The sequence below is a fragment of the Camelus bactrianus genome, chromosome 6 (assembly GCF_048773025.1).
Source record: "Camelus bactrianus isolate YW-2024 breed Bactrian camel chromosome 6, ASM4877302v1, whole genome shotgun sequence".
Taxonomy (NCBI): Eukaryota; Metazoa; Chordata; class Mammalia; order Artiodactyla; family Camelidae; genus Camelus; species Camelus bactrianus.
In genome coordinates this window covers 50,987,458-51,008,034 of record NC_133544.1, presented here as the reverse complement: position 1 = coordinate 51,008,034, position 20,577 = coordinate 50,987,458, and the positions used below count along the sequence as shown (strand labels likewise).

Sequence of the window (20,577 nt, the reverse complement as noted above, 5' to 3'; positions counted from 1 at the left end):
CACCCTGGTCCATGCAACCATCATGTCTCACCTGGGTTACTGCAACTGCCTCGTAACCCAGATCATTACTTCTACTCTTGTCCTGCTATAAACTATTCCTGACAAAGCACCTAGAATGTTCCTTTTGTTTATTTATTAATTTTTAAATATATAGAGTGTTTTTTTAACTTTATTTTCTTTTTTTGAGGGGGGTGGGTAATTAGGTTTATTTACTTATTTTTTTAGTGGAGGTACTAGGGATTGAACCCAGGACCTCCTGCATGCTAGGCATGAACTCTGCCACTGAGCTATACCCCTCTCCCCCTAGAATGTTTCTTTTGAACTATTAGGTCATGTCACTCCTTTTCTCAAAACCCTTTCATGGCTCCTCAAGTCACTTAAAGTCAAAGTCCTCATAAGAGCCTAATAAAGGCCTACTGATTTCTGTATCACTTTCCCCCTTACGTGGCTGACCTCTTCTACATCTCATTGCTTCAGGTGCTGTCTTACTTAGCCATGCCAGCCACAGTCCCACTGCAGAGCCACTCCTGGACTTACCGCTACTTCTCCCAGGAATCACTTTCCAGAGAAAGACATATGGCTTACTCCCTACTTTCCTTCAAATACTACTTATAGGAGTTAAGACCTTCCTTAAATACCCTATTTTACACGGCAACACTCCTTCCCACCTCCACCATCTCCCTTCACTGCTTCATTTTGCTTTATAGCATGTATCACCAACTATGATACCATATATTATACTTATTTATTTACTTTTCCCACTAGAATAAGCTGTATGATGGCATGGTTTTTTGATTACTGCTATATCCCCCTAATGATAGACTACATTAACAAAAGGAATACAAAAACCACACGATCATCTCAGTAAATGAAGAAAAAGCATTTGGCAAAATTCAACATCCATTCATGATAAAAACTGTCACTGAAGTGGGTATAGAGCAAACATATCTCAACATAATAGAAGCCATTTATGATGAATCCACAGCCAACATAGTACTCAAGAGTGAAAAGCTGAAAGCCTTGCTAAATTCAGGAACAAGACAAAGATGCCTATTCTCACTATTTGTAATCAACATAGGATTGGAAGTCTTAGCCATGGCAATCAAACAAGAGAAGGAAGTAAAAGGTAACCAAATTGGAAGGGAAGAGATAAAACTGTCATTATTTGCAGAGGACAGGATACTCTATATAGAGAATCCGTAAGTCTCTACACAAAAACTTTTAGAATGAATGAATTCAGCAAGGCATTAGGATACAAGATCAATATACAGAAATCTGTTGCATTTCTTTATGCTAACGATGAAATATCAGAAAGAGAAAGTAAAAAAAAAATCCTATTTAGAAGTTTCGTCAAAAAAAAAAACTAGGAATAAACTTAACAAAGGAGGTGAAAGACCTATTTCCTGAAATATATAAAACATCGATAAAGGAAACTGAAGATGATTCAAAGAAATGGAACTATATCCCATTCTCTTGGATTGGAAGAATTAATATTGTTAAAATGGCCATACTACCCAAAACAATCTACAGATTTAATGTGATTCCTATTAAAACACCCAAGACATTTTTCACAGAACTAGAACAGATAATTCTAAAATTTATATGAAATCACAAAAGACCCAGAACTGCCAAAGCAACTCTGAGGAAAAAGAGCAAAGCTGGAGGCATAACCCTTTCAGACTTCAGACAATACTACAAAGTTACAGTAATCAAAACAGCATAGTAATGGCATAAAAACAGACATATAAGTCAATGGAACAGAATAGAGAGCCCAGAAATAAACCCACGCACTTACAGTCAATTAATCTACAACAAAAGAGGCAAGAATATATAATGAAGAAAAGATAGTCTCTTTCTTACAGACATAGAAAACAAACTTATGTTACTAAAGGGGAAAGGGGGAGGGGAAGGATAAATTATGAGTTTGAGATTAACAGATACACTATAAATATAAAAATAGATAAACGCAGGGAACTCTGTTCAACATCTTGTAATAACCTATAATGGAAAAAAATCTGAAATATGTATATGTGTGTATATACATATATATATGTATATGTGTGTATGTATATGTATATATATATATACATACACACATACATATATATATACACACATATAAAAAACTGAATCAACTTTGCTGTATACCTGAAACTAGCACAATACTGTAAGTCAACAATATTTCAAATTAAAAAAAAAAAAAGACAGTCTCTTCAATAAGCGGTGTTGGGAAAGCTGGACAGCTACACATAAATCAATGGAATTAAAACATTCCCTCACACCATATACAAAAGTAAACATAAAATGGTTTAAAGACCTAAATATAAGACATGACAGCAAAAATCTCCTAGAAGAGAACACAATCAAAACATTCTTTGACATAAATCATAGTAATATTTTCTTAGATCAGTCTCCCAAGGCAAAAGAAATAAAAGCAAAAATAGACAAGTGGAACCTAATCAAACTTGAAAGCTTTTCCACAGCAAAGAAAACCAATAACAAAATAAACAGATAACCTACAGAATGGGAGGAAATATTTGCGAATGATATGACAGACAAGGGATTAATTTCCAAAATATACAAACAGCTCATACAAATCAATATCAAAAAAAAAAACACAATAAAAAAACAGGCAGAAGATAGAAATAGATATTTCTCCAAAGAAAACATACAGACAGCCAACAGGTACAAGAAAAGATGCTCAACATCGCTAATTATTAAAGAAATACAAATAAAACCACAATGTGCTGTCACCTCACACTAGTCAGAATGGCTCACACCTCACACTAGTCAGAATGGCTATCATCAGTCTACAAATAATAAATGCTGGAAAGGCTGTGGAGAAATGGGAACCCTCCTACACTGCTGGTAGGAAAGTAAATTGGTGCAGCCACTATGGAAAACAGTATGGAGGTTCCTTAAAAAACTAAAAATAGAGCTACCATATATGATCCAGCAATCTCACTCTTGGGTATGTATCCAGAAAAGATGAAAACTCTAATTCGAAAAGGTACATGCACTTCAATGTTCCTAGCAGTGGTATTTATAACAGCCAAGACATGGAAACAACCCAAGTGCCAATAACAGCCAACTGGTTTAAGATGTGGCATATATATACATATAATGGGATATTACTCAGCCATAAAACAGAATGAAATATTGCCACTTGCAGCAACATGGACTGACTTAGACAATACACTAAGTGAAATGAGGCAGAGAAAGGCAAATATTATACGATATCACTTATATGTGGAATCTAAAAAAATAATACAAATGAATCTATATACAAAATAGAAACAGACTCACAGACATAGAAAACAAACTTATGGTTACCAAAGGGGAAAGACAAGGGGGTAGGGATAAATTGGAAGTATGGGATTAATGGATACAAACTACTATACATAAAATAGATAAGCATTAAGTTATTGTACAGTACAGGGAACTTATATCCGGTATTTTTTAATAACGTACAATGGAAAATAATCTAAAAAAATACAACTGGATCATTGCTGTACACCTGAAACTATCACAATATCACAGTAAATCAACTATACTGCAATAAAAAATAAATTAAAAAAACACACACAACCAAATATGTATATAAAAATTTTACCGAAAAGAGACACCTAATTTTTTTTCAGTATAAGAACTTCCCTATGACTCAAGCAACCATCACAATTTTTTATAGCCTTTTATAAAAACCTATACATATAGATTCAGTGTGTTAGTTTGAACAACTCTTTAAAAACAGTATTAACTACTTATAAGCTTAAGAAATATTCCTCAAGGTCTAACTTCAGAGGGCTGAAAACTCTTCATCTTTCTTGGGAATTTCTGTTGAACTTTAGTATAACTGAGACCCAAAGGCTTCTGATATCTTGGACATAATGACTTTTTCTCTCTTCTGTGTTTCAGAATTGGCAAACTTTATCTGTGGCCGTAACTGTAGTATGTTTCATTTCAGAGGATCCAAAATTATTTAAAGTAATAAGTAGCAGCAGTGGAAAAATGCAAAACACAGCCACCTTAAGTAGAATTAATACAGCAAAGTTTAATTGAATATGGGAAAGGAGAATGAATACATAAGAACTTGGTACTTTAAAAAGATGCACTTGAAAAGGTTAAGTCTTTCCCAATGCTGTAAAGGAGCTCATAAAATGCAACTTTTTCCTTTTCTAAACTAATAAAAGCTAGAACATTCTACATCACTGCATGAAATTCTTTCAGGTCTATTCTAATCTTCTTAGTCCATGTTCAACATCAAATGTGTTTACATTCACATAATTCTTTTTGATAATACATTTCCTCCCCTCACAAATGCTAATAACCACAGCCAAATCAAACAAACAAAACAAACTTTAGAAAAATGCTGTCCAATAGAACTTGCTGCCATGATGGAAATGCCCTATTCTATGCTATCCAATATGGTATAAATTTGAAATGTGGCTAGTGCAAATAACTAAATCTTTAATTTTATTTAAGTAATTAAAATTTAAATAGCTGTATGTGGCTAGTGACTAGTGGCACAGCTTTAGAGATTCTAGAAGTAAGTCATGGGCCTATAATAGTATTCCTTATTAGCTTTATTAGGATCCATTAACTGAAAGTGATTTCCCAGAATTTGCTTTACAAATTCACTTAATCAATTACCATCTAAGAATTACCATCATCCTCAAATCCCAGAAGTTACACAAAAAAGGTTTATTTAAATATGACTGACATTTAAAATTGTTATTAAACATATTATTAAAAGATAATTTTAACAGTACTAAGGACAAGAAAACTGAGTGAGTCTTAGAAATGATGATAGATACTTGATTCTTCCTTTTCTCTTTCTACATCCAAGCAGCAAGTCTTCTTGGCTCTACTTCCAAAATATATTTCAAATCCATCCACTTTTTTTCATCTTTTTCTCCATCATACTCCAAGCTACCAGCCTAGATTATTCCAACAGCTTCCCTTCAGTCTCCCTGCTGCCTCTCCTGTTCACTCTTAAAATTCATTCATCACACAGCACCAATGAGATTGTCTTAAAATGTAAATTTAGATCACATTACTCTTGTCCTTAAAATTTTTTCAATGACTTCCATTCTCAGAGTATAGTCCAAATTTCTTTCCACAAGCCCACATAGCCAACCCCTTTCCTTCCTTCCTCTATATCTCAGAGCTCATTGTGACACCGCTCTCAACCTCAGTTGCATGGTCCTGCCATACTTTCTTTCCTACTGCTGCAACAGGCCAGCAATTTGTCTGGCCTAAGGCCATGGTGCTTAGTGTTTTTTCTTCCTGGAATGCCATTTGCTCAGATAGATGAGTGACTTGTCATTCGTGCTGCAGCTCAAATGTCCTTTTCAGAAGAGGATTTTCCTCATCACTCTATCTCATGTTGCCACCTAGTCACTATTATATAGCCCTCTTTTATTTTCAGATTTTCTTTTATTTTCACAACTGAAACAATCTTCCTTTTATTTGTTTACTTGTTTCTGTCTTTCCTGTCTAGAATGTTGAATCCATGGGAAGGGAGAGCTTGTCTTCACTGCTTGGCACATAGTATGCTCTCAATATTTGGAGGAAAAAAACAGATTTTTTATAACTATCTCTTAGGTGGCATATATATTGAACAAATTGGGCGAAGTCTTACACGTCTGCCTCAGAAACTAACATGTTAAAATGGAAATAATTTACTTACTTGACTCAAAAGCTGCTTAACAGCTTCAATTAACACAGAAGAAATATTTCACTTTGACAATCTTTTGTTGGGTTTTATCTCTTATCCTCTATCTATCAGTTCTCAGTCTCCAGTTGTTAGTCTCCTCCCTTCTCAATGACCTTGAAGCTATCTCTACGGAACCACTTTTATTTGTCAGTTATCAGAGGAGTCTGTTGGGTATGGTATCTTTTCTCTAAAGGCAACTATTTCTTGGGCAGTGAGGACTGGTCAGTCTCAAATATATTTTAATACATGTATTCTGTAAATGGGCTTCTTTAAGCAAATAATAAAAGTAAGCTTTCAAAAGTGAAATGCTACTATTACATGTATTTACTACCCTGTCATACAAAAGTATGACACAGTAATGGTACTACCTTGTTTCAAGACAAATAAGGTTAAGGTTGTTGGACATAATACTTTCAAGACACTTCTTACCATCTTAGATAGTAATATAAAATGTCCAAAGAATTTTAAATCTATTTTAAGATATATTTTTAAACTGCATTATCAGCTGTTGGGTCTTGGTAGACTGATGTTGAGAAAACAATACAAAGGTAAGACTTTTTTTCACTGCATGTGCCAAATCAGCAGAGCAAATCTAAGAATTATTAATAGATCTTCTACTACGAAGAGGGTATATAAGCAGGCACAGCATGAAATCGGTCAATCTACATACATATAGTTAATACTTGTAACCCAGAATTTTAACAAGAAAATCATCCTCATCCAAAATCTCTTTGGCCTGCAACAGTATTCATCTTTTAAAAAAGTACTGCCCCCAATTTAGCATTTCATTCAAAAAAGGCTTATGCAAGATATTTGTATGGTCCAGAAAAGCATGAGCCAGATGATGACAATGCACCTATCCCTACTGTTTACAAACAAGTATTTTTAATGACTGAGTCTATTGGCCATTATCATAAATCTTATCGTCTACAAACTCTTATTTTTCCTAAGGAGTCTGAAATACAGCATTTTAATAGGCAGTATTCAACTTGACAACCAGGTTAAATCCTAAAAATGCATATTTAAATTTGTTGTTTTAAATTTTTAAGTACAATTTCTTGCAGCACAATTATAGAAGTAATTCAGCCAATTTAACCTCTAATACAGTTGAATGAGTACTCACTGTATTTCTGTTCTTACTGTTGATCAAGAAGGTAAGTATCCTAGTCCCCTGTAGAGAAGGGAGCTCTGAAGCTAGAGGACTGTATTCTACCTTCTGAGAGGCATTTTTGCACCTCTTTGATCCTCATCAGTTGTTCTTAACACCTAATATATCCGTAAAGTGGGTATAGTTACTCTGAGAGTACTCGTGCATATGAAACCCAGGAATCAAGAAAAACAAAATGCCAATTATCCTCTCAGAACAGTACCCCTGAAAAGTTCCCACAATTCAAGGTTATGGTTTTAGTTCTTTTCCTTAGAAACATGAAAATAACTGGAACACAACAAAATAACAGTTTGAATTGTATGAATTATACAAAGGATTCAGTACAAAGCCTGGAAGAATAACGCTTGTGATCTCGTAGGTTTCATAACCCCCATTTTCTACTTATAAAATGGTAGAAATCATTATGCAAAAAACCCACTGTATTTAACTTGGAAATGCAAAGAACAGCGTCAAATGTTGATTCTTCTCATTGGTTATTAAATTTTATAGTTTAAGAAAGCCAAAAAACACTAAATGAAGTTGAGTCTTCATAGAATTTGGGTCTGACGTTTCAGTAATTATGAAAGGAAATAAGAATAGACTATCAGAGTTACCAAATAAACAACTTGGTTGAAAGCATTTACTTCTTTCCAAACATACAAAGACTATTTATAGGGTGGCCTCACAGACAAGTAGATTGAGATGCTAATAAAATTGGTAGGTACACTTGTATATATCAATTATACCTCAATACAGCTGAAAAAAAAGTGGTAGGGGTCAAGAAGGGAGAGAGAAGAATCAAACAACAAAGCAAAGATGGTATCACACTATTTTGCCTATATAATCTTATCCATTCAAACAATCAACTAGTTGTTAAAACACTTAAAAGGAACTAGGCACTTTGCAAGGAGTGTTCTTATTTGGACAAAAGGCATGCATTTTTAAATGACTGCTCAGAACTGCTATCTGATCTCAGAAAAATATAACCGATACTTGCTGAAATCACCCTCCTCCCCTCTTCTGGGCCCCACTCTTGGTCTCATCCGTAGTTAGTGCTCACTGACTCTGAATCTCTTTAACTTCTGGGTTTCTGGGTCAGTTGGGCCTCTAGCCATACATTCACCTCTGACAAAAGTCTCCAACTTGATCAAGACCAATTTAAAGCCTCAAACAGCCTCTCTTTCCACATAAAAAAATCAAAGTAAGGAAATGAAATGGCTTGGTGTGAAAAGGTGGGGAAATATATAGCCCACTGGAATGATGGAGTTATGCTCCAGATACAACTTGGAGCTATATGCTCCTTTTGATTCAGACACAGAATTAAGAATATATATCTCACCTAGCAATAAACCAGGACCTTCACTCCTCCCTGTACACCATATTAATTGCAAAAGGAAGGACACTGCTTTTAGAGAAAAACAATGCTGTATGACGTGCACATCACTTCACCCTGTTAAGTTATCAGTTTCTTTTCTATAAAATAGAGATGATAATAGCTGTCCTGACTAATTCACAGGGTCACTGAAAGGATCAAATAAGATAGTGAACGTGAAAGTGCTCCTAAACTGCTAAACTATTATTCCTATGTAAGTTGCTCCTTTTTTTGAACTTTTGAATTTTCTTCTAATTCGTAGTTTAACTGTAAGGTTAGTTAGAATAACCAGATTCAGAAAATCTAAATTAATAGGATTTTGGAGAGGACAACAGACAAGTAATGGAAAATACTGATTAGGACAATGGCCCAAAACAGAGCGAGTTAGTCCCCGAATTACAGTAAAGTCCTAATGCAAAACCAGGACAGTTGGGGCTCACTCTTTGCAGACACTGGCCAGCTCCCCCAACACTCATGTTGTACTGTGATACTTTTAGGTGAATCACTGGGGACAAGCTGAGTCTTGAGGTGCAAAAGGGGAGGGGCTTCCAATCCTGAGGATCAGCTGTTCCCCAATCCCTTTAACAACCACTCCTCCTACTCTTCGTGCCTGGCCTAGTTAATCAAAACTATTCGCGGTAAGAAAATGGCTGTTTAAAGATTTTTTTTTTTGGTGGGGGGAGAGTCTCGTAACTATGAGAAACCAGTAGCATACTTACTCCTTCTCCTACCACGAACTACTCTGAATGAACAGATTCAGAGTCAAAACAAACAAACAAAAAAACCCAAAAAACAAAATACGTGTTGTTTTGTTTCTCCTAAGACTCATTCACAGGCCTCACACTTCAAGCTTCAGCTTTTCCACATCTGTAAATGAAGAATGACGGCGCTGTCAACTCCATCCCACCGCCACCTAAAGGAAGAATGAGACAGTGCCTGGAAGGCTCCAGGAGTGCTATCTGATAAACACCAAGTCCATCCTTGTTTAAAAAGTATCGTCATGAGTTCCGTTATGCCCTCCCGCCTCAAGGAAATCTCCAGATTTAGAACTGACATCCCCACTCACCGAAAAAAGCAACGCCGGGCGTATCCGCACTGAATCTATTTCGAGGTGAGAGGAAGGAGGCGACCTTGCGCCCCAGGAAAGGAGGAGGGGGAAGAGGAGGTTGGATGGAGAGTCCAAGAAGAGCCTACCTGTTGTTTCTGATGCTGACCAGCACGCAGAGCACCAGCTCTAAGTAGGTGCGCAGCACTTCCAGCCAACGGGTAGAGAGCTGCAGGGCATCGACTTCTTCCCCGCCCCTCCCGTTGTCCGCGCTGCCTCCATCGCCCGGGCCGCTGCCGCCGCCGCCGCCGCCGCTCAGGTAATTCTCGGCGGCGAACTCAACGCGCAGCTCTCGCACGAACCAGCCGCACTTGCGCATGAGGAATTCGAGCCGTGGTTGCTCCGCGGGCGAGACGCGGAGGCAGATGCGGAGCTGGGGCCAGAGAGCCGGATAGAAGAGGCACTCGCGCCAGTGCGAGCAGGAGGCCGAGGCCCGCAGCCGGTCGGGCGCGGACAGGAAGGAGAAGATGTGCACGATCAGCTCGCTAGGCAGCGACGCGGCGCCTGCCGCCTGCCCGCACAGAGCCATCCGGCCCCGCCGACGGCTGCCGGCCCCCGGTCGCCCCCGCAGTCCCCGGAGCAGCCCCCGCAGCCGTCGCAGCTGCTGCAGCCGCAGCCGCTGCCGCCGCCACCGCGCCACCCGGGCGGCCCCGGCTCGGGTTCGGGCTCCGGGCGGTCGGGGCTGCGGCACTGACAAGAACAACAACATCAATGACAAGGAAGAAGGGGGCGGAACCGTCGTGGGTCTCGACGGAACCAAGTGCAGCACAAGTTGAGGAGAGGGGGAAAGGCCTCTGCGAAGGTGGCCTCCAGATAGTCAGTCTCTGGCCTCTCAGACTCGACTCACGGGCGTCCGAGGCCTACACATTCAATAACTCCAAAACCCTTGCTGGTACTGGTTCAGGGCCCGGAAGCGGCAGGACTTATTGTAAGGAAACGGCAGCCCTCCCCGCACCTGGAGGCGGAGGCAGAGCGGTGGTAGGACCTGAGTTTGACGTCACCGGTGGTGGGAGGAGCCCAGCGCGACCCGGCGCGACTTCCGGAAGAAGGAAGCGCCTGGTTGCCGGTAGGGAAGGTAGGCGCGGCACGTGACCCCTGACTCACGCAGGCCGGCGGGGCGGGGCGGGAGGCGCTGGTGATTCCCGCAATGGGCGCCCCCTCCCGTTTCGCGCAGACCGCTGAGTTCCGTCAAGTCTGTAAGTGGGTTAACCCGGGCTCTCAGGCGGTAGAAGTGGCGGAACTCGAGTCATTGCGAGGGGTCTTGACGCTTCTCATTCTACGTTTCTCTGTTGCTGGGCTGAGGACTCAGAGCCGAAGTGCTCGCTTGGGTCTTCTGAGCCTCCCACCTGCCCAGAGTACTGTTGAGAGCTGAGAGAGAGTCGCCCAGGAAGGGGAGCGGGCGCACTCGCGGGCGGAGCCGCAGTGCTGGGTCGGGAGAGCGGGAGCGCGCCGCCGGACGGCGGAGAGGCCGCACTGGGGCCGCAAGCGGACCTTCCCCCTCGGGGGGACCGCACAGGTCGACCTCCGCGCACACCTGGTGTGTGGGGAAGGAGTGAGGACAGCGCCACCCTTTGGGTTTAGAGCGAGAGAAGAAAAAAAGGCGAATGAGTTAGATCTGCTGGTTGGTTATCAGCCTCTTCTCCAGGGTTTGAGGGAGCCTCTCAGTTCCCGGTTCTAAGATTTATTAAAGGCCCTAGTTGTACAGAAGCTGGCGGTTATGGTAAAGGTTTTCTTTAGCTTGGCGCCCCTGACTTCAGAGAGGGATTTTCCAGTGTCCCTTAACTTCGTCACAACTTGGGAAGTAGTTAACTGATTGTGAGGGGCAGTGAAGTCAGAAAGGAAAAAAGTGATTTTATGTAATAATTGAGGATCGCTTTAGTGAGGGTGCCGCCTCAAAGCCTGAACTATGATCTTGGAACAGCCTTGTTTTCTGTGGTTAACTCCAAGAAGCTGTTCTACTGTATATTTTTAGTTCTTTGAAGATAAAACTCTGCATTCATGATGTTTAGATACCTCTTGGTGCCTTGCTCATACCACGTTGCCAATAATTTGTGTTGTTACTTCTGAGTTATCTTCATTTTAGTACCTGTTAAAAAAAAAAACCTCATTCTTGGTAGGTCACTTTTCTGAACCTCTTGTCTGCAAGAGCTTTTTCTATGGAGTTATTATTATATCTTATGAATGAGTTAATGAGCACTATTGGAAGCAGCAGTGAATTAGGAAGTTGAGATTTGGATTTAAGTTTTTAATTTTTTAAACTCATTGAAATATTTTGAACTGAACCATGGACATCTAGATCTCCCACTTCTGTACGCATCTCTGTAAAATAAAAATATTATCACACTTAAGATAAATAACTTATTGTTATCCAATCACCCATCTTCAAATTTATCTAGTTATGTCCCGAATGTTCTTTATAGCCGTTTTGTCCAAGCCAGGATCCAATTAAGGACCACACTTGTTTTTGTTGTATTTCAAGTCTTTTAATCCAGAATAGTCACCCCAACACACACTTTTTTTTTTTTGTCTCTCTGATAAGCTAAAGAGAGGGGGCTTATTGTCCCTTAGGATAGCTCCCTTTCTGTAATTGTTTGACTACATTTTCTTGGTGTTTAGCTTACTCCTCTAGTCCCTGAATTTCTAATAGACCTGGAATTAATGATAAAGGCTTAATTAGGTTCATAATTTCTCTCCGTATAAAGTTCTGTGTTTTGTTTTTCTTTTAAAACAAAGTAATCTGTGAGATGTTGTTTTCTACAAATGTCCTACTCCCCCATCAACCATTCGCTTAATGGCCTTAACAGTAATTGATAATTCTTACCTGAATTATAATTTTATTATGGGTTGCAAAATGATAATTACTAAGTCTTTCATTCCATCTACATTTATTAATTTGCATTCTCTGGATAAGAGAGGCTTTCTTTCACAAACTGTTACCCTGAAATACAGCTTCTATTTGAAAAGCAGAAAAAAATGCTTAGTTCTTTTTATTACTAATGTTGAAAGTAAATTATATGGCCTCAAAGAGTAGTGAATGAGTTTTTCTAGCTCTTTTCTGATCATCATGTTCTCATGGATTTTTGTTATGTTTTAGTAAATCAGTCTTTTTGATTCTCAAATTTTGATACTTGTAAAACACCTCTCAAAGCATTCTGTGTAATTATTATTATAATTAAAACAATTTCTTGAGCATTTTTAGTAGAGGTGATGCTGAACTGGGTGGGAAGGTGAGGCTGAATTTTGATCTTCATTCTTTTTTGCTTTCGTCATGATCTACCTGATGACATTTAAACAAGTTGCTTAACTCTTTGGGGCTTCCCTTTCTTCATCTATACAAGTAGAGACTTTTGGCAAGGTTCTCTGCAGCTCTGGTGTTCTCTTAAAAAAAAAGATTTTATTAGGTATATTTTTCATATATAATTCATTCATTTCAAGTATACACATCCTCAATCTAATAATTTTATTAAGTGGTACAACCATCACTGTAAATCAGTTTTAGAACATTTTCATCCCTTTAATAAGATTCAACGTGCCCATTTACAGTGAATCCCCACTCCTACTTCCAGGCAACCGCTAAGGCACTCTCTGTCTTTATAAATTTGCCTTTTCTGAATATTTGATATAAATGGAATCATACAATATGTGATCTCTTGTGTCTGGCTTCTTTCACTTAGCGTAATGTTTTTGAGGTTCATCCATAATGCAGCATGTCATTAATCTATTCCTTTATATTGCTGAATAATATTCCATTTTCTTTATTTCTTTATTTTTGATCTACCCATTTACTAGTTGATTAACATTTAGGTTTCTAGTTTTTGGCTATTATGAATACCACTTCTATAGATATTCATGTGCAAGTCTTTTGTGGACATATATTTTCACTTCTCTTGGGTAAGTGCCTAGAAGTAAAATTGATGGGTTGTATGATAGTTCTATGTATAACTTTTGTAGAGACTTCCAAACTTTTCCAAAGTGACTGTGTCATTTTACAGTCCCACCAGCAATGTACAAAGGTTCCCAGTCTTCTCTTTAATGATCTGGAGATATGCTATGATTGATTTTAGATTGATATTTTCCTTTATCTTAGTGTTTTACTAGCAACAAACTGCCTTCTCCTTGGGTATCATTAATAATTAATCTTTAATTACTAGGAATAGTTCCTAAAGGAAATAAAAATACAAATGGTCTCCAACTCATAAGTGGTTTCACTTGTGATTTTTCAACTTTACAGTGGTGTGAAAGTGATATACATTCAGTAGAAACCATACTGAGAATTTTGAAATTTGATCTTTTCCCAGGCTAGTGATATGTAGTCTGATACTCTCTCGTGATGCTGGACAGTGGCTGTGAGCCACAGCTCCCAGTTGGCCCCACGATCTTGAGAGTAAACAACCAATACACTTAAATCCATTCTGTTTTTCACTTTCAGTGCAGTAAGCAATAAGTTACAAGCGATAATTCAACATTTTATTATAATATAGGTTTTGTGTTAGGTGATTAGCCAGCTGTAGGCTAATGTAAGTTTAGCATGAGCATGTTTAAGATAGGCTAGGCTAAGTGATGAAGTTTGGTAGGTTAGATATATTAAATGCATTTTTGACTTATGATATTTTCAACTTATGAAGGATTTATTGGGATGTAACCTTATTATAAGTCAAGAAAGACCTCTATGTCAATCAGCTGTAAAATAAAATTCAGCTTCTTCATGTTGTTTTGGGATTTTTAAAATTTCATCTAATTTTCACATTAAATGAAGGATTGTAGAAATACTATTGTTAATGATAATGAGCTAAGACGTGAGTTAATAAGATATGGTCTTGGTCAGTTACAATTAAAAACTAAATTTCAATGGTGGCAGACAGTTTGCTTATTTTATTAAGCCAACATCGTTAATATTAATCCATTAAATATTGAATATATATATTCTAAGCATGTTAAAGGAGTTAGATTATTTCTCTTGGCATTTATTATACTAGATAAACTATAAATTTTGGTAAATTATTTTTGATAAGGTTACAAAACTGCCTTCTTTAGAGGACAGAATGAAATCACATTTTGTGATATTATAATGTCTGAGCTATGAGTCAAAGTGTGGGAGGAAGTACTGACGCTATGAAGCACATAAGTACTCAGTAGTACTAAGCTCCTGGTTCCAAAAGTGGCATATTGTCACTATAGCAACTACCCATACTTATTTGGATTTGAAACCCAGGCAACGAATGATGGATAAGAGTATAACATCAAGATGAATATGTACCCTGGTGGGTTGATGTGTGTGCCTGCTGATGGTCAAGGATTTGTTCCATTTTTCTTGTTATGTTTATTATGATTGATTATAGAGATATCTTAATTCTTGTTAATATATTTTTCTGGAAAGAAACATTCAGTATTCTTATGTTCTTCCTTTTCTAACATGCTAAGCTTAGTGCTTTTTCCAGTTTGGTTATTAGCATATTAAATACATTTTTACTGTAGCTTTCTCTCCATTATTGTTTGGCAAGTTGGCAAACAGTATAAAAAACATAACTTTTATTATGCTAAATCACTTGAAATTTTATAACAGAAATAAACCTGTGATGCAGTTCAATAAACATTCAAATTGCCTATATTCAAACATTTTTTGAAAGAATTTTTTTTTCTGAGCAGGATCTGAGTTTCAGACACTGTTGGCAGGTAGAGATGACATAACTTCCTTCCAATTATCTATTAGCTGCATTCAGAAATTTACTTAGAGGCACAGGAGCCTTTTGGGAGAATAGAACTGGGAACTTGATTCTTTCTCTCCATCCTTGTCTGCCGAATTGGAATGGTTCCTAGAGGTCATGTTGCAGGAAAAAGAAATGAAGGGAACTTGTCTTTAGGGAAAGTCTGCACTGGTGAGCTGGGTATAGGACAAAGGATCAGGTCATTGTTTTTTCTTTCCTAGTTGCACCATGTTGCTAATGTAAGAAATGATCTTAACCAAGCCACTCACAAGTTGATTGTGCAGGTTTGTGAACTGGAAAATCTATAGCAATAAAGATGTTATAGCTTATATCCTAAGGGAGCAACAAGAGAAGAATTGAGTCCTGATAATATGGCAGGTAGTGGGGAGGACTGTGGCTTACCAGAGGATACTTCTAATGGGAAACTGGGCTCTGTGTTTCCAGATTTCCTAAGTTCTCAAGAGAACCTGAAATACTAATTTTTTTTAAGCATGAAATGTCCTGATTGTCAGCTTTCACATTAAAAATATTCTGTGAGCCAAACAAAACCAGATTTAGTGTGCAGGTCATCAGGTCACAACTTCTTAACCAAGGAGCTCTTATACATGTAGTCTGGGGCCACTTTGTGTTCCAAGAGCTAAGCCTGCTAGCTAATTCCTGTGTTTTAAGTCCACTCAGAGAGGTACATTTTTCATTCCTCCCTTTCAGAGTTTAAAGAAAAAAAGAAAAAGAGATTTAACTTAAATGTTTTATAGCATTACTGTTTTCTTACCTTTTATTTAAGAGGATGGATGTTTTTAGAGGTACTGTCTTAAAGTAAAAATTAAAAACTGAATATTGCTATCTTAATGCCATTGATTCAACCAATAAGTTTCCTTGATTTGTAGTCAAAATCAGTAACTGGCTGACTTTTATTATCTTGGTTGGAGTTGTACCGCTTATATTACATATAAGCAGTCTCCCACAGTGGGGCTCACAGGACTGTTACTCCAAGGGCACTGTCTCTAAGCAATCGTTTTAATTGGGTTTCTTTAGTTGCTTAACTAGCTTAGGTAATGAGGGGATTTTTTTTTTCTTTCTATTTTTTTTTAATAGATACTTTAGGGAGTTTGGAGGACATCCATAGACATGCATTAGAGCACACCTAAACCTCACAGGTACTAGATGGGGAACTCAAAACAGGAACTAAGAGTTCCATCTATCTCTCTCCTTCTCACTAGACTTCCTTTGAGTTTTCATTTTGCATAGGGACCAACTACTGGCGCTTAGCAGTCTACATGATCTTCTAATTCAAGCATCCACTTTCATTTGCAAATTTGTTTTGTCTCTAGTTGAAATTCTTGTGACAATCTGACTGGGTTATTTTTGGAAGATAAGACACAAAAAAGTTGATGGCATTCCTATTAGATTGGCTGCTTTAAGGTAAAGTGTACTGCCCTAGTCCAATTAGCTAAATTTAGGAGGATGGAGTAATGTGCTGAATGCTTTGGACAGATGGATGTGGGGATTTGGGTGAAGAGAGGAAGGAACTTTGTTTAGAACAGGAATCACTCTGAAATCTATGTAGTAGAGTAGATACCATGGCTCAGTGACTTTTTATCCAGAGAGGCCTACAACTCTGTGTTGAACAAAAATGGCCTAAGCTGACAAATGATCTTTTAAATAGTTGTTGAGTAGTGTTCAGTTTCTTTGGCTTCCCTTCCTCTTGGAATACCCACCAGACTTCCAGTTCATACTAGCTGAATAGCCATGAGACTCTGTCATGAAGAGATATATTTTAAAATTTCAATTACTGCAATATTTTCATTGCCAAATTTAATATTTAATCCTTTAGGAAAATCTCTTATACCTGTAAGTGCTGAAAAGGTAAAGTGAAGTGATTATTTTCACACAATAAACATCAATTGGAGTGTTGCTTTTGACAGAGGTGGGGAACTAGGGAACCAAAATTCGGACTTACTATCTAGCGAATTCTTTAAAAGTTTAAATTTTACCTAGGCCTGAGGAGATACTTTTGCTTGAGTAATGGGAAGTTATCCCAAGGGAACAGAAGTCCCAGACCTGATCTAAATTTGTTTGACCGTATTGCTTGAGGGTCTCACCTGCTTAATCTTGTTGGGCCACATTGTTTGAGGGTCCTGCCTGCTGAATTTTGTTTCTGCAAAGTGCTCCCTCCACCACGGAGCAGAACAGCGGGAAGTATGAGCAGAGGAATGAGTGCAAAAAGGACAGCCAATGAGAAGAAGACAAGCAGCCACAAAGAACAGAGAAAAGAACTCAGCTGAGACCCCAAGGGTGGGAGTTCGTAGGTCAAACCACCTGGGCTTAGGGCATCCCTGCTCGAGCACCGTTTTTTCCTTTCCCTTGAGCAATAAGCAGCCTTTCACTCTGTCTTTCTGCCTTAGCTGCAAATTCTTTCCAGCCAGAAGGCAAGAACCCATCTTTTGTGGGAATCCCTATTTTAAGGGGGAGTCTTTCATCTGCTAACACTTTTCTCTAGGGCAAAAAAATTTCACTTAATATGCCAACTCTAATCAGTTTTGGAGGTGGAGTATTGTGTTCAGACGGATTTTGGATTTTGAGATTGTTCTCTTGTCCTACTGGGAAGAGTGTCATGTTTGATTTGTGGTGTCTGCCATGGTTGGAATGAATTGTTGACCTGAGTGACCTGGATTTTTCTCTCTGTAGTTTGGGTTAATTACTTTTTAAATGATATAATATATGTGTTCATTTTCTACTTTCCTTTTTTTGTACCTATACACTCTTCAGTGGGTAGTAGTCTTGGTAATTCCTTATGTTGTGATTAACAGCAGATCAGTTAAGTAATAAATTTTATAAGTAAGTTTTTTCATGTTAAGAATTTTTAAAAATCACAATAATATTAAGTAAATTTCTAAATGTAAAAATTCATCACCTCTTAACTACATTCTCTAGGAATGTGAACTTCTTCACTTAAATTGAATATTAATGGGAAAGTCATACTTTTGCACCATGAGGAAGATATAACCAATTTTCCATCCACTTGAAGGATACAGGGTTTCTTCCATGGTATTCAGTTTATATACAGGAAGATTCTCTCAACTCTAAAATCTAGCCTTTAGGCAATAAGTTTCTAATAGAAATTCATTACTTTTTTTCTTAATTAGAGTTATACATGAACATGGTAACAAAAAATGTAGTACAAGAGTACTTCTGATGAAAAGCAACAATTTTTCATTCCTTGCCTACCCCTAGAAACAAACATTTGAACTTTTTTGGTGTTTGCTCTTTAGGTAACTTTTAATTAAATGCTTTTACCCCATCTCGTTGGCTGATTAAACATCTTTGTTTATTCCCTTTTATAAAAGATGAAGACTTAGTTCAGCTACTCCCCTTTCCCTTCTCCATCTTTCTACCAATATTTGATAGTTAATTATATTTTTTTAGTTTTTCTCTTGGTTCTTTTATATATATATGTATATACTTTATATATTTATATAAATATATATATATATATACTTGAGGTAACACTGATTTAAAACATTATATAAATGTCATGTGTACAACATAATTTGACGACTTTATGCCTATAGCATGCTCATCACCAAAAGTCTAGTTTCCATCTGTCACCATACAGTTGACTCTCTTTATCCATTATGTCTTGCCCTCATTCCCCTTCCCTTCTGGTAGTCATCAGTCTGTTCTCTGTATCTACATGTGTGTTTTTATTTTATTTTGTTTCTTTATTTTTTAAAAATATTTCACGTATGAGTGAAATCATACAGTGTTTATCTTTCTCTCTCTGACCTATTCACTTGGCATAATACTCTCAAGGTCCATCTGTGTTATGGAGGTGGCAAAATTTAATCTTTTAAAATTTCTTAGTTCTTAATATTATCAGCTTTTGTTGCATAGCACTCACAATCTTTTGTGTACAAGAGTGTGGATTATGGCAGATTAGGTAACTGTTCAACTGATACTTCTTGATCTTGCACCTTACTTTGGGCAAAAGAACTTGGGCAAAAGTGACAGTGTACCAGTTTTGAGCCTATGTCATAAGAGGCATTGAATATTTCTACTTGCCACTTGGGGAACTTCTAGTCTTTGCATGATAAAACAAGCCCCAGGCATCTCTTGGCCACCATGGAGAAGATGTCAACTTGACCTACAGCCTGAAGCAGAGCTGCCCCAATTGATCTAAAGAATTTACTTCTAAGTGAGAAGTATATGCTTATTTTTTTGTATGTTACTGAGATTTTGTGTTTGCTTTTGCAGGAAAAAGTTGATTAATTAAAAAATGAGTATCTAAAAGTGGGGTGCTGCTGTAACTTAACATACATACATGTCATTGGCTTTGGGACTAGGTGGTAGTTAGCAGGAAAACTATTTTGGGGGCTGGAAAAATGGTGAACTGTGTTATAAAGTAGCAAAATATTTGAAAAAAATTGTTGTCTGTTGTGTTAGGGAAGACAGTTTAACTACTGAAGCTGCAGTAATACTGCTCAGTGGGCAGGGAGGTTTCAAGGCAGAATGTTGAAAGCATGAGCTGATTGCTGCTAGCTGTGCAGGATAAGGTACTGCAAAAATAATTCAATCTATCACATCTGACCTCTTGGTGACACTCATTTATGTCCCTCCCATTCCAACTACCTGGTTCTTCATGTTAGTATATATGTGTGATGGAACACGCCAGCTGTCAGGCTTTCCTGTAGTGTGGGGGATAGAAAGCTGTCAGGCTGCTGGTCTTCCAGATTCCACAAAGGGGAAGGCCTGGCTCTGTCACTAAAACCATAGCTTAAAGTTCATTTTTTCTGGTGATGTTTTTCCCTCCCTCCCTTTCTCTCCTTTTAGGAAAAGGGCTCTAATTAATAAGGATGCTAGTTGCCAAAACCAATAAACCTGAAAGTTTCAGTGGCTTAACAAAATAGCATTTAAATTTTTCATTTCTGTAGTAGTCGAGTGAGGTTTTTCTTCTCAGCAGGAAGCTTTCCTTCATGTGATATAGTACCCTGAATTCCTTCTGTCTTAAATTCCTTGTGATTCTCTGTCTTCTCCTAGCAGAAGGGGAAGAGAGAATGGAGAAAGCACTTCTTAACTGCCTTGTCAGGGAAATGACACATTACTGCTTACATTCCATTGGCTGAAACTAGTCAAAATGGTCACGCCTAGATACAAGGAAGTTCTGAAAAATGATGTTTTTGGCTAAGCAGTTACTTAGGGATAACTCTATATTATGGAAGGAGGTGTACGAATTTGGCAGCAGTTGCCCATTTTTGCCACAAAGCAGAGTTATCCTTTTTATTTTTGGCTAGAGGTAAATATTAGGCTCCTTGTATGCTTTGTGGGCAGAGGTGGAAGAGGAAGGCCGAGGTGGATTATTTATTTGGTATGGTTTTTCTGTATTCAAATCTTTAATCTCTGTTCTTAGCCACTCTTTTCACCTCTTTCCTAATGTCCTTTTGAGACAGTACCTCAGGTATCCCTGAGCCTAGAATCCCTCTAAGATTCTGGTGGACAGAGACATGAAGTCTCTAGGGTTCCAGTGGGCAGGTC

General features: G+C 38.0%; 1 protein-coding gene across 1 annotated transcript in view; it reads right to left on the bottom strand.

Annotated features, from left to right (window-relative positions):
- Positions 1-10,213, bottom strand: part of FBXO33 (F-box protein 33) — a 29,573-nt gene extending 19,360 nt beyond the window's left edge. The window contains exon 1 of the mRNA XM_010967063.3: positions 9,430-10,213. Within this exon, the coding sequence (XP_010965365.2) occupies positions 9,430-10,049 (620 nt within the window). The 5' untranslated portion in view covers positions 10,050-10,213. The remainder of the gene's footprint in view (positions 1-9,429) is intronic.
- Positions 10,214-20,577: the final 10,364 nt, after the last annotated feature.